The 15,313-nt window shown below is 38.2% G+C and overlaps 1 protein-coding gene across 1 annotated transcript in view; it reads right to left on the minus strand.

The window, feature by feature from the left end:
- The window catches only part of LOC107754264 (exostosin-1c-like), a 57,168-nt gene that overhangs the window by 36,553 nt on the left and 5,302 nt on the right, over nucleotides 1-15,313 (minus strand). Inside the window, exon 2 of the mRNA XM_016570644.1 lies at nucleotides 11,837-13,091. Coding sequence (XP_016426130.1) covers nucleotides 11,837-12,774 — 938 coding nt within the window. The 5' untranslated portion in view covers nucleotides 12,775-13,091. The remainder of the gene's footprint in view (nucleotides 1-11,836; nucleotides 13,092-15,313) is intronic.

Here is a 15,313-nt window from a genome sequence, read left to right on the forward strand (position 1 = left end):
GCCACCTCATTATAAGGAGCTAGAGTGGAAGTTTCAGGTTGACTTAGCACGCAGTAATTCACTGGCACGGAAGAAATTCGCTCAATGCCGCCCAACACACTAGAGAGCCGATATGGAGGTGTGTCTAAAATGGGGTAGTCTTCAATATAGTCTATGAATGTTGTCAGTACAATAAAGTCATTATATTCATACATGATTACAGATCCTAGAAAAATCCTAGCTTTATTTTCAAATGGCCGAAGTCTACATACTGCACAGTGTGAATGAAATAATTTGGGTTTATATAGCTACATTCACAATTTAAGTCCGCAAACTGCATTTGAAATCTGAATTAAATATAGAAATATGTGATTTAATAACTAAAACTGTGACAATAAAGATGAATGAATGGATGATGAATGAATGATCACTCAACTTTGGAATACAGACCACAGAATTTTGGTCTCTTTTTAAAGAAGTCAATCAGCATATTATTGAAGTGAAAGCATTTAAAAAAATGAAAATGTATAAAAGTTATAGAAGTTTAAGTGTACTGCAAAAATGTGCTGTACTAAATATATATATATATATATATAAATAAATATATTTTACAAAATATTTTGGACTCTAAAGTTGCTATAAAAGTAAAGTCATATGTCTAAATGAATTATGTTTCAAATTTGAAGTTTATATTACAATATATCTTTTCAATATACCAAAAATGGCCATTAAATTTTGTAATGAATTTTCCTGTTACCAGGGCTGTACAGTGCGACATATATGTCGCACGTGCTACGAAAAAACTGGTCTCAAATTTATACATTTCTATCACAGTATTACTTCTATCATGAAATAACCACCAAATATGGAACTTTGAGACTCAGATCTTTCCAACAATATGTGACCCTGGACTACAAAACCAGTCTTAAGTCGCTGGGGTATATTTGTAGCAATAGCCAAAAATACATTGTATACTCTCAATCACAGTAACATACTGTTGTTATACTGTATATGTGACCCTGCAGCACAAAAGCAGTGTTAAGTCGCTGGGGTATATTTGTAGCAATAGCCAAAAAAACATTGTATGTGTCAAAATTATTGATTTTGCTTTTATGCCAAAAATCATTAGGCTATTAAGTAAAGATCATGTTGCATGAAGATATTTTGTAAATTTCCTACTGTAAATATATTAAAACTTAATTTTTGATTAGTAATATGCATTGCTAAGAACTTAATTTGGACAACTTTAAAGGCAATTTTCTCAATATTTAGATTTTTTTGTACCCTCAGATTCCAGATTTTCAAATAGTTGTATCTCTGCCAAATATTGTCCGATCCTAATAAACCATACATCAATGGAAAGCTTATTTATTCAGATCAATTTATAATTTTCGAAAAATTGACCCTTATGACTGGTTTTGTGGTCCAGGGTGTGTTTTGTTAAGATTAGAAAAGGTTTTGATTAAAAAAATATTGTAGTAAATTCTGTAATATGAAACTAATTTATGCTGATCACTAAAATGTGTGATAGGTAAAAAGGGCAATAAAAAAAAAACATCTAAACATTGTCCAGTAATCGGAAAGAGCAAATCACAGGTATTTGTACTTCAGCTGGTGCCCAGATTTTCACACGGGGAGCAGTGTGTGTGCATGTGTGAGGCTCACAGGGTTATCAGATCTATAGATTCACTGGCATCCTCAGGGCCACTGTGGTGGAGATGAATGAATATAGATCGCATGTACCGATGGAAGAGAGAGAGAGAGGGTGCCAGGCCTCCATTACAAACCTGTGTGTGTGTGCGCGTGTGTGTTTTCCAGGAACAGCTTTGGCCTTTGTGACCCTGGCCTTGCATGCAGTGATATGGGCAATGGGGGCAGATGCTACAGAAAAGAGGCGCTTAATGCAGTTACTGGAGTGGAGACAACTCACTCACTACACCTGATCGCATTACTGACGAGAGAGAGAGACAACAACTGGCGCTGCACCAATATACCTAAACTCGCTAGTTCAAACTTATGCGCCCTCCAGAAGCTTGCATTCTGCAAGTGAATGACGTCTTGTGTTGCCATCCCAAAGAGGCACAAAATCACTCTCACGGACCTTTTCCTGGACTGTGCCCAGCTGGTGGAATGACTAATAACTAATACTAGCACTTACCTATTCTATTCTATTCTATTCTGTTCTATTCTATTCCATTCTATTAAAAAAAAAAACCTAGCTGTGTACTGTGCTAGACTAACTGAGACTTGTCACAGCACTTGTATACTGTTGCTCTCTCGTTCGTCTGATTGCTTCTGTTCTCCTCATTTGTAAGTAGCTTTGGATAAAAGTGTCTGCTAAATGATTAAATGTAAATGTAGTCTCACTTGGAAGCTTTACAGACTTCAGAACAGACAGCTAACGTAAGTAATCGTTCCTGAATCATTAACCCAAACAAAAAATAATGTTCACACTTCAAGTCAGCATTATTTTTAGTATCATTGAGATGCTATTATAGTTTACTAATATTTTTCTATTACATTTTCTTTTTAATTTTAATTAAAGTATTGACATTGAATATGCCATTTGTATTAGCTTTATTTTTTTAAATAAGTCTATAGAGTTTTTGTTCATTTTTATAGTTTTAGTTATTGTAGTTATTTAAAAAGTTTTTATTTCAGTTGTTGTTTATTCCATTTCAAGGAATGTTTTTTTTTATGGTTTTGGTTTTAGGTTTAGTTAACTATAATAACCCCGTGTGAAGTCAAAGTGCCCAATTGTGATTGAATACACAAATTAATTTTTTGTGTGTTATCAGAATAGACAGTATCAGACACTGCTCTAAAAAGGTGTCGTTTCTAAAAAAATATATATATATATCACAACATCTGAGAACATTAATGTAGAGAGAGAGAGAGAGAGAGAGAGAGAGAGGCTTTTACACAGGATGAGACTCAGTCAGAGATATTGAAACAATAGGAGACGGGAAATGCAGAAGTGTGACGCAGGTTGAGGTAATCAGAGATATTTTGAGAGGACTGAAAGAGAAAGATTACGAAAAAGCAGAGATCTTTTCCAAAGGTGCACTCCTTACGTGAAGGCTGTTCTAAAAGAAAGGCACCATAATTATGCTGCCTCCTCAACACCTTGTTTTGGCCAAATTTTAGTGTGTTGCATGCATTCTACAGAAGGCAATTCTAGAATGCTTTGCAAAGAAAAAAATAAATGCAAGATGGCAAATCTCTTTTCATTACTGAAAAATAGTGAAGTTAAGTGTCATAAAAGATTAGTTTTATTTGTTTATTAGGGCTATAGATATATGGAACTACAGAATGATAGATAGATAGACTGATAGATGGATGAATGGATGGATAGATGGACAGATAGACGGATGGATGGATGGACAAACGGACAGATAGATAGACTGACAGACTGACAGACCGACAGACTGATAGATAGTTAGGCGGGTGGATGGATAGATAGACGGACCGACGGTCAGACAGACAGACGGTCAGACAGACAGACAGACAGACAGACAGATAGGTAGATAGATAGATAGATAGATACATTTTGTATGTGGTAAGCAACACTGTTTCCTATGTTAATCCTTACTTATGAGGTTCCATTTCAGTTAGGATGCTGCATTACAAGGCAGCTTCCCAAGTAAGCAATACGCAGCTAGTAAGTTTTGGAACAGAGCTTATGATGGGGGTGTGGAAACTTGTGAGCATGGGTCAACGCTTATCCGTACCTAGAAAATGAGAACGTGAGATGGTGAACGAGAGCAGGGATGTAAGAGAGAGAGAGAGAGGCTCTGGTTTCTGCATTCCCAACTCTAGGCGTGTGCCGGGCACTGCCGCCAATGTAGCCGGAGGGGGATGATGGGATAGAGACAGCTGGGGACGAAGAGGACAGCATGCTCACTGGGCTATGCGGGGACACTCTGAGAAAAGACAGGGCGTGTAGTGGTGGTCCCAAAATATCGAAACATCCACATGTACAGGATGCATGTCCAATCGCTATGAAATGCCAGTCGGTCAGTTACAGGGAGAGCAGGGGCTGGCAGCCACTGAACAATGACGGCTTGCTTATGAGAAGAGAAAACAAGGGAGAGACAATAGAGATTGCCGGGGATCAACGTTTATGGAAATTAGGCAAACAACAGCATGCAGTGGGAGAGGGAATTACGTGTTTGGAACGGGCCATGAACCAGAGTTACAACACAAAGATGCCGCTTCAAGCTACACGGCGTGCAGTGTTACGTCAGCATTCATCCACATGGAATACTGAATCATTAAAAACTGCCTGTAAATTAGAGTAGACCAGATTAGCCAAAAGAAAACATGGATTTTAAACTGGACTACATGCATGCGCAATATTCACTGTACATCTAACCACTTTAAATATTGAATGAATGAAGAATAAAAACGGGACAATTAACGATAGGTTTAATAGGACCGCATGGAATCTGCATGTAAAACATTATCACTTTATTTTATCTATGTTTTATGTCAGCTTTTAAAATGTCAACTCTGGCCCATCATTTTCTATTGTTAACACCTGATAGTTGCAAATATTTGTAGAAAAATGAGCATAAAATATTTTCTTTCTCATAATCATTTTGTAGTTAAATACATTTCCACAGAATTGTTAACAATATTAATAATGTGGAAATGTATTAAACTACATAATTATAAAATCAGTCTTTTAATAATAATAATATGGAAATGTAATAAATTACATAATTATAAATGATCATTAACAACAACATTTAAGTATATTTATTTAAAAATGACTTGTTATTTTGGCTTATTTACAAATATGTTCAACTTCAATAATAAGAGTACAGTGCTCTCCACTCTGTTTAATACATTTGATCATATTTCAATTCCTTTTTATAGAATTCCCCACAATCAATGCAGAAAATGTGAAAACAAAAAAAAAAGATTCTGTTCGGACCTATTAATCGTATAGTTACACACAGACATTATAATATTCTAACTATAATAAGATTTACAGGCAGACTGATGTTAAAATTTATAATTTGTATTTTAATATTTGTAAACAATTTAAGTATTAAATGTTCTTTCTTATAATTTAATACATTTCCAGAGAAGTATAATTATTGTTGTTAATACTACTACTACTGCTAGTACTACTAATAATAACAATTATTATTATTTGATAATTTATTAAACTACATAATTATAATTTATCATTAATAAATATAAATAATAATTATTATTATTATTATTAATAGTAATAATTGTTATAAAAATGTTATATTTATTGAATATATTTAAAATATTTGAACATTTACTTATTATTTACAAATTCTTTCACCCATACTAATAAGAGCGTAGTGTTCTCAGCTCTGTTCAACACGTTTTATCATATTTCAGTTCATTCAACACAATTTCCCCCACAATTGTGGCAGATGTGAAAACAAAAAGGAGACTCTGTGTGGACCTACTAACGGATAGTTATGCTTACACATTTTGCTATTCTAATCATAGTGAGTTTTACAGGTAGGCCGATTTTGACATTTCTATGCAGTACTTAAAATGAAGTAATCCGGTCCATTCCCCAGGATTATTCAAAAATGCAGTCTTTAAATCTGGTATATATGGGTTTAGACCACTGTTTCCATGGATACACTGCATACTTGGCGTCTAGACCTTACAGAGATACTTACTCATTAAGCTGTTGTGAAAGCACCGCTATTTAACTGCGACAGGTGAGCGGAGACGCAGCGGGGGACATGAACAGAGAGGGAATGCTGCCATTGAGGCCTTTGTCAAGTAAAAGTTCAACGAATTCTCAAATGATTAATTCATAAAGCTGAATACATTCCTCATTTGCCTGGCTGACAGGCTTATCTAGGGCACGTCACGGTGCCTGTGTTTAACACTCTGAGCCTGTCTGTGCACTGACGCTACGGTGGCTCAGATATAGAAAGCAGGGTTTTGGCTGGATCTAACTTTAGTGATGGCCTGGGCTCAGGTGTGCTTGGACTTCTGCAAATGACCAGCTGTGTCCATATCCTTCATATGCTCTTTGCTACAAAAAGTGTACCTAGGCTTAGTCAGGAGTCAAGCTACAGGTCAGTGTGGAGCTCACTCTGCTATTTCCAAATAAATGAATGAATGCAAACAATCTTATTTAACAGATTTTTATCTAAGTGGTTAAAAGGTCAAGGATTCCATTCCGAGGCAAACATTCATACTACTTTCCATGAAACACATACTGAAGTTCCTTTGCTGCAACAAGTTTACCATAGTGAGGATGCTACTAAAGTTTTAGCTATTTCCCTATAAATGAATGATTGTAAAATATCTTATTCTATAATAATCATCAAAATATCAAAGGCAGAGGTCCGTATTGGAACGGCAAACACTAGGGGCTACATAATGCAGACTCTCAAAACTAGTCTGTTTATGTTCAGAGTGATTGTAAAAACATGTATTCTGTGTATATTTGTACAATCAGAGGTAAACCACAGGAAATCAGGGCATTTCATGCCTTAAATATTATGAAGCGGAGAAACAGGGTAAGAGGATGTGGGATGCTTCTTTACATCAGTCTCCTGGAGTTTTCAGCTCATGCTTCCTCAAAAGCTTTCAGCTCCAGCGGAGACAGACAATAACAGATGTGATACGGATGGATTCTCTCAAATCCACCTCTGCAAAGCGAGATAAAGCACAGATTAGAGCCCTAAATTATGAGCTACTATTCATACACACCATTTAACATGGAGAGCATTTGCCCTTGAGGGAGAGAACTTCCCGCTTTTCTGTGTGGAAGCTGATTGGTTGAATGATTTGTTTCAGAAGGCATATAAATAATATTCTATTTCGCCCCTTAAACGGTGTAAACCTAATGACATTTATCTCTATATACAATGTACATTTTTACGTATGTGACTGATATGTCTTATATTGGTAATGGGTCTTTTGGGAATCAGCATTCTTCTGTGGTCTAATGAATGAGTCCATTGTCTAGCATGCAGTTAAATGTGATATTTTTGACTGCTTGTAAACCCTACATTTCACCAGGTTTTAAAATAATATATAATAGATGTGGCAGGATGTCTTACACTTTGAAGAACTTTGGCTGTCTCCACACCAGGAACATCGATGGAGTCAGATTAACAGTTCGATTGTTGATATGTACAGGTATACAGCTGCCTACCGGGTGCAGAATTTGATTCCTGTTTGACAGCCCTCAATGTCCTAGTTTAACACAACACCACACATTACAGTATCAACGAGCAACTATGCTTGAAATAGTCTGCAGTACATTCTGTGAGATACCAAAATGCGTAGGCGACATCGAATAGAGATGTTCCTGTAGCTCAGTTCATGGAATGAATTGGAGTGCATGTGCTGATAAAATCTTAAAATGAAGAGGTATTTGTGTGTGTGTGTGTGTGTGTGTGTGTGTGTGTGTGTATTTATCTATTTACAGTGGGCATTGAAAAGAATCACCCCCTTAAAAATGATCACATTTTGTTGCTTTGCAGCCTGAAATCAAGACGGACACAGTTTTTGTCCAAAGCACACAGAAAAACTGACCACACAGTGGTTAAAGGATACAAAGATGTCCTTGCATGGTCTAGTCAGAGCCCAGACTTAAACCCCATTGAAAATCTGTGAAATGACTTGTGGGCAAATATTGCAAAGTCTAGATGTGCAAAGTTAGTAGAGACAAATCCCAACAAACTAAAGGCTATAATTAAAGCAAAAGGTGGTTCAACAAAATACTGACACAAGGAAGTAATCCCTTTTCCAACTCAGTGATTCTGTTTTTTAAATTTTTCTTATGACATGTTGGTGTTATATCATTCACTTTGATGTTTGACTAATATTTAAATTTGTTTCATGATCTGAAACATTAAAGTGTGACAAACATGCAAAAAAATAAGAAATCAGGAAGGGGGCCAACACTTTTTCACACCACTGTATATTTAAGGTTGAGTGGTCTGATGTAATATTTTATCCATAAATCCTGGGAATTGTAGGTCATGGCCTTTACCCTTCATGATTTTATCCTGGTTATGAAGAGGAGTGAACATGTTTAGCGCACTGATAAGTATGCATGTGATGTCTATGTGGCTGAGGTGTATGCTGGACTGAAAAAAGTGACCATGCATGAAGAGCAAATTAGCATCCCTAAAAGTAGAATCCCGGTGAGAGAAAAACACAGAACTTGGAAAAAAACAGAGCACACAAAAGACAAGAGAGAAAGATGGACTGCCCTCTCCCTCTCTCTTTATTTGTTCTAAATAAACCTAGTTTGTGCTGGCTTGTGCACGAGCCACACAAACCACACTCTTTCTAGGGGTACAATTTCATATCCCCCTAATTACAGTGGGGTGTAGCATTTCTTATTGCATCCTGCCAACGATTGTACGCAAATACACACACACAAGGTCACGGAACGAATGAGAGGCCGCTGTTAAGGTCCTTATTAAGTTCATTAAGCGCAGTTGTGAACATTTACATTCACTTCCAAGGCGATAATTCACTAAAAATAGTACTATTACGCCTGGAGTGTGTGTTTTCCTTTAGTTGTGTTTTATTTTCAATGGCAGATGTAAAAAGGCAGTGCATTCTTCTTCTTTTCTCCTTGAGAATCGAGAATAATGACCTCTTCTGTATGAACGTCTTGCACATGGTAGGAGTGTAGTCATGGAGACCTTGTTAGCTGTCAAGAAAGGTAACGCATTTTACTATTACACCCTCAGACTCTCTCACACACACACACACACACACACACACACATCCAACCGCATTCTGCTTTCCCAGAAGTCTACGGTCGTATTGAAGAGAGTATAATCAGTATTGCAGTATAATCCTCCGTCTGTGTGTCCCAAAACTGTCCCGAAACAGCTTGCCCTATTTTTCTTCCCACAAGCTCTCTCTCACTCCTTCTCATTTACATTCCCAGTACAATGCAAGTCCCCCCTCAACCCCCTTTTTTTAAAGAGCCCTGAAAAGTGAATGAATGTAGACCATTTGGTTGCAGTAAGTTCCTCTGTCTCATTCCTGAAGCATCCCCAGGTTCATCCCTATCTCTCCACCCTGGGCAAGAGTTCAGTAGGGTGCTCGGTGTGCCTTCAGGTTAATCTGTGGAAGTAGCAGATGCTGGTGATCATTAACCCGAGAGAACCTCCTAAGTTCTGTTTCTGAGTTTGGCACCTTAGCTTCCTAGCGGTACCACAGCAGTGAAATAAGAGAGAGACCCAATTCGCTGTGTCGCTGCTTGTCTTCCCATTTTCCCTCAAGTTTGTGACATTCTGTGTCCAACAATCTTAAAACTACAACAAAGGGCTGGGCGGTATGAACGGTAGAAATGTGTCAACCATTAGCTATATCATTTAAGTATATATATACACTACTGTTTAAAAGTCAATAAGAAATTTGTGAATTAATACTTTTATTCAGGAAGGATGCAATGAATGGGTCTAAAGTGACATTAAAGACATTCATAATAGTACAAAAGGTCTCTGTTTCAGATAAATACTGTTACTTTTGAACTTTTTATTCATCAAAACATACTGAAAAAAAATGTATCATGGTTTCCACAAAAACATAAAGAAGCACAACTGTTTTTAACATTGAACATAATATTAATAAATGTTTCTTGAGCAGCAAATCAGCATATTATAATGATTTCTGAAGAACCATGTCATACTGAAGAATGGGGTAATGATGCTGAAAATTCAGCTTTGCCATCAAAGGAATAAATTACATTTTAAAATATATTAAAATAGAAAACAGCTATTTTGAAATGTAATATAATTGAACAATATTAAGGTTTTTATGGTTTTAAATAAATATAGACTCACCCTAAACTTTTGAATCGGGCACTAGATTTGTCAATACAATTCACCATATTAACATAGACTTCAACTGATCTCAGGTGTGCAGCTCAGCACATTCCAGCTCATATTTATTAAGTTAAAAGTTATTTCTCAAATATCACAATGTTAAAGCCGTTTCTGTACTGATTCCAGACTTATCAATTATTTGTTAGCTTTTGGTTCATGTTCATCTAGTTAAAATGAATAATATAAAACAAAAAAGTAAAAAATAAGTTTAATTTTATACATTTAGAAAATAAAACAATTGATACATTTTTTTAATAAAATAAATAACAAAAAATGACATGAAATCTGTTCATGTTATCCCTTTTATGGTAGAGTATTTATTTTACTAAATGAAAAATTAAAAGACAAGAATACATTTTATGTAACATACAAAACATTTTCAGGTTGAGTTTTCCTGCTAAAATGATCATTATCATAATATATACTGTACTCTTAAACCGCCATAAGATTTTAGTCATACCGCCCACTCCTCCACCAACTCCTCAGCAGTCACAGTCCCCCCTGCCAGTGCATACAACACACTTTTCCTGCTTAGACCTCCACGAAGCAAGCCACCATGTTCATTCCAGAAGAAATAAAGTATTTCATAAATGTTTTTCTTCCTTACATGGATCATGGACCAACTAACACCGATACTGCTAACAAGTCGGCTAAGTTTGTTCCTGGGTGGGAGAGCCCCCCAACCTATCTCATGGAATAAATGAACACATTCATCCAGTGCTGAGTGGAGCTCTGTCCCCACCACAAACCAAAAGCAAACAAGTCTGAAGCACTGTTCAACAGTTTGAGACTATTTCTTCGGTTTCTTCTTGGCCATGTCTGCTCCTTTAAGACCCACAGTGGATTTGATAAACATTCCCTGTGGTAGTTTTGTGGCCCTGTATTAGTTCTCCTCCCTTCCTTTCCCATATTTCTTCTACAGTATCTCTCTACCTAAATCTGTTTAATTCTGATGGGTCATGCATACGTTACAAAACAATTTAGAAATGCATAAAAAAATGCTTAAAGCTTTATGGTTTGATTCACAGAACAGCTGTGCACAATAACTTGAGATATGACTGTACTATTCACCATAAATATACAGTCATTTATTGTTTTTTTGTGTCACATGACTCCATTCATATAAGCACAATGGGCCTCACGCATTAAATGTGAGCAGAACACATTTCAGTGTAAATTGTAAGTAAAATATTTGTGTAAATTAATCTTAGCCAAGACCCGCCTTAAAATGTCACGGACTAATCCTGCCTTACTTTTGCTCTTTTCTAATGTAAGTCTATAAAAGAACTGCATGTTTAGTTTTAGATGCAAACAATACATTTTAGATTCAATTAAAATGTATTTGCAATTTTTTTTTTTATATGATAAAATATGATTTAAATATGATCACATATATCATATAATGGTAAACAAATACCAAGTTGAGAGGATACAAGCAGTATTTTTTACTTTTTTATCTTTAAATAAATATTGTGACATGTAATTTAAAAAAATACAATCATGGAAATCTTCAGTTCATTCATATTTGATGTTCAGTAAAGCTTGTCTGAGTAAGCAACAGGAACCTAGGGAGGCGGGGCTTAGCGAAGGATCACTTGTCGCATTCATTCTGCTCATGTTTTTTGAATAAGCAATGCTGAAAACTAATAGTTACACTAACATCAGCAAGTCAAAGTTTCTTTAATCACATTTATAACGTACAATACCCCGTATATGTCATTCTCAAGAGAACACTTGATACATTTTCAGCATTATTCACTCTTGACACTTTGCCGTGTATTACATAAGTCACCCACACCCCACGGTAACTGATAGCTGCTTCTTGTATTTAACACACAGGAACCGGAGTTCATAGCCCAGGGTGTCACTGACAAACTCCATTCAGGCACTGAAACTGAAACTGATCTCATAACGGCCATAATTCCTCTTAAAACCTCATGCTATTAAGTACAGAAACTCCCCGTTGGCTCATTTACATGACTTACCTCTCATACTCCTGGTTGTCATGGTCACACCGTGCATCCTTATGCTTCTCCCAGTCCTTGCCGTGGCGACATGTTGTTAGGGAGACGATGTCCTTGCCGTTGTGGATGTGATGCAAAGCATTGCGAGTGTCTGAGCCGATGCCCGTCAAGTAACGTTTACCTTTAAACATCAACAAGTATTTACGCCTTGGCGGGACGGTGTTGCGAACTAACCAGCCCATCTCTCCACCCTTCCGGGGGTGTTCTTTAGAGAACAAAGGGATGGAAATGTCAAAGCCCGGTCGGAAGTGTTCCGTATTCAGGCTTGCTTTGGCCAGGATGGCCTGGCCCACATTAAAGCCCAAGTCCTCGGTGTAGTTGGGCCAGGTTCCGGAATAAAGGTTGAAGATGACGTGATTTCGCCCGTCGTTCCAGAGCGGGTAACCTCGAATCCGCTCGTCCACGTTGGGCACAAACTGTGTCGACAACTGGTCCCTGTCCAGCGTGTCGATGCCCAGCACGAACAGACATGCCTCTCGAGGGTCTGACGTGTAATACCGCGACTCCGTGACTGAAGTGAGGATCTTGCGGTAACTCTCGGACACGCGCTCGCCCTTCTCTGGTGGATAGATGTAGACCCGAAAGCCGCTCTGCCTTTGACATCGGGCAAAGTCAAAGCAGGTGTCCATCCTGCAGCGACTGTCCTTGTAGATTCCGGCCCACGACTGCCGCCGCTGCCTTGGTGAGTCACCTGAACCCCCACCATTTTGTAGCTCGGCCTGGTCTGCATAACCCGGGAGCAGGTCCCGATCCAACCAGTTGGGCCAGGGCCGTGCCGCCTCCCCCCTCTTGTGGGTGATGAGACCCAGGAGCCGTTCCTGCAAGCCGCCCCAGTAATAGAGCAACAGCCAACAGCACATGCACAGGCCCAGAAGCACGTACTTCTTGCGTGCCTGCATGAGGCCGTCTCTCTCACCCTCTGTGCTCCAGGGCTGTGCCGGGAGCTTCAGCAGGGGGGAGACGGGATGGACAACAGGGGCCGAAGCTCCAGCATAGCCCCAATGTCCACTTGTCCATCAGTGAAAACCAGAGACACGGATGCGCTCTTTCTCTCCCGTCTCACTGCTTCCGAGTTGTCTGTTCACAGGACGTTAAGCCCATGCGACAGAAGTGCGTGTGAACTCCGCTGTCATCCACTGGAAGTGATGCAGTGCAATTTCTTCTCTCTTGGTAGTCCTTCTCTCTGCATGGCTCAGTGAATCCCCTCTGCGTTACCCTAGCAGAGATATTAACAACACACTTCAGTACACAGCCTTCTGTTCATTCATATCAGCACTGCCATGTACACACTCTTGTTCTATCCTCAAACACATGAAAACATTAGTGAGCAAGCAATGCATCATGTATGCCAGTGCATTACAGTGTGAAGGGCCATATTTCAGGCATTTTTTAAAAAGTGGTGCATTGTGCTTAAAAAACACGAACATGACTACCAGACAATAAACTCATGTACAGTACAATAAAATATTTGTATGTATTTAAGCCAATCAAATAAAGCCTTTGAAAATGATTGGAATCAATCTCCTGACTTGTGCCTGTCCACAACTTTATCACGGAGATCTTTTGACAGTGCCTTGCCACCCATAATTGATTGTTTGCTTCAGTTGCACTACCAAGGACTGAAATGCTCCAGGAAAGCTCTTTTCATGCTAAATTTCATGAGCTAATCAAAATGACCACAGCTGATCACAGTTGAAAGTCAAATGGCTTTGTGTGCCATTGAGAAGGTGATTAGCTGCATCTGATTGATATAACAAGTCATTTTTAGGAGGGGGTGATCCATTTTCCAACTCAGTGATTTTGCTTTTTAATTTTTTTCTGTCATGTTGGTGTTATATCTTTCACTTGGATGTTATAAGTTGCACTGAGTAAATACAGCTGGATAAAACAAAAACTGTGTCCGTCTTCATTTCAGGCTGCAAAGCAACAAAATGTGATTATTTTAAAGGGGGTGATTCTTTTCTATACCCACTGTAAAAGGCCAGTTCACAGTTTGAAAAGGGGAAGTTAACAAAATAACATAGTCCAGTAAGTTTTGCAGAATTTGCACAACATCAAAGCTCTCCATTGGTGCGTTATCAAGTGTCTCATCATGTGCCCAACCCTGGTGGTGGGCACAAAAGACTTTGTGTGCACCGGTATGAAGCCATGCTTGATTTGAAATTGGTGTATTTAGTCTTGTGGTCTGAGTCGGTTCTGCTGTTTTCACACACACACTGGTGCAGTGTTTGGAGTGAACATGCAAAACATGAGCTGGGGAACGATAGCATCTACCCTCTGCAAGCTCCAGTTGAACGGAGATGAAGGGGGTGAAAAAATAAGGCAGCTTTAAGAAGCCTAAATCGAAAGTGAGAGCTGAGATTGAATCTGATGCCAGTTAATCTGAAGGGAGACTGAGGTTCTTTTTGGTTTGTTTGTTTGTTTGCTCTGCCGGGAAGCATGCAACAGTTTTGAAGGGGAGGTGTTTGTCAAGAAAGTGCCCTCCTCTCATCAAAGTGTGTACCTGTCTCTGTGTGCGGCGTCTCACAGAGAAGGTCAGTGTTTCTACTGCCAGGCAACGCACAAAGACAGCTTTCAGGTCTCACCTGCCTCACTTGTTTTTCTCTTCTCTCGCGTCTTCTCTGCCTCTGCCTTTCTGCTAAATTCCTCTAGAGTTTCTGTCTTATCTCTTTAAGCTGTCTGACCACTGTCTGACCTAGAGCAAACTAAATTAACTAATCTAAAAGAAGAAAACTAATCTTAAAGAATATAAAGGGCCTGTGTGTTGATATGCATGCATGTGTGTGTTGCTTATGGAGATTCCTGTTATATGCATTAATAATGTGTGACAGGTACAGAACGAGGTCAGATGCAGTGTGAATCCCAGTATACTTTTTGTAGTGAACGTGTGTGATCACGAGTGCTGGCGTTTTTCACAGTAAAGCTCCACTCACGAAACACTGCAGGCCAAGCACATATTTGTCGGGAAACAGATGCAGAGGATGCCATTACAGGCTGCTCATTATTAATGCATGACTCCCTTAGTTAGGACATTGATTTCCCTTCTTTCCTTTCATTTGGCTTTTGATGCCTCACAGATGAAGTTAATCTCAATTATCCCTTGAAAATAAACTGCAGTTAAGATTTCCACTAGCATGACGTAAAGGAGCACTCATTCCAAGCCTAACTAGGGATGCCAGAAACAACCTAATGATGAATATAGGACTATGCAAATTTGGATGTGGGTGAACCTGGGTTTTGTCTTCCTCACTCTCTCATCCCTACTATGATCATAAGTAAAATGATATTAAATAAATTATATATACACTGGCAGCCTAAAATTTGGAATAATTAATTAAGATTTTAATGTTTTGCATTTATTTAATCAAAAATACAGTAAAACAGTAATATTGTGAAATGTTATCATAATTTAAAATAACTTTTCTATTTTATTAAATT

The sequence above is a fragment of the Sinocyclocheilus rhinocerous genome, unplaced genomic scaffold (genome assembly GCF_001515625.1).
Source record: "Sinocyclocheilus rhinocerous isolate Xijiao unplaced genomic scaffold, SAMN03320098_v1.1 scaffold262, whole genome shotgun sequence".
NCBI lineage: Eukaryota > Metazoa > Chordata > Actinopteri > Cypriniformes > Cyprinidae > Sinocyclocheilus > Sinocyclocheilus rhinocerous.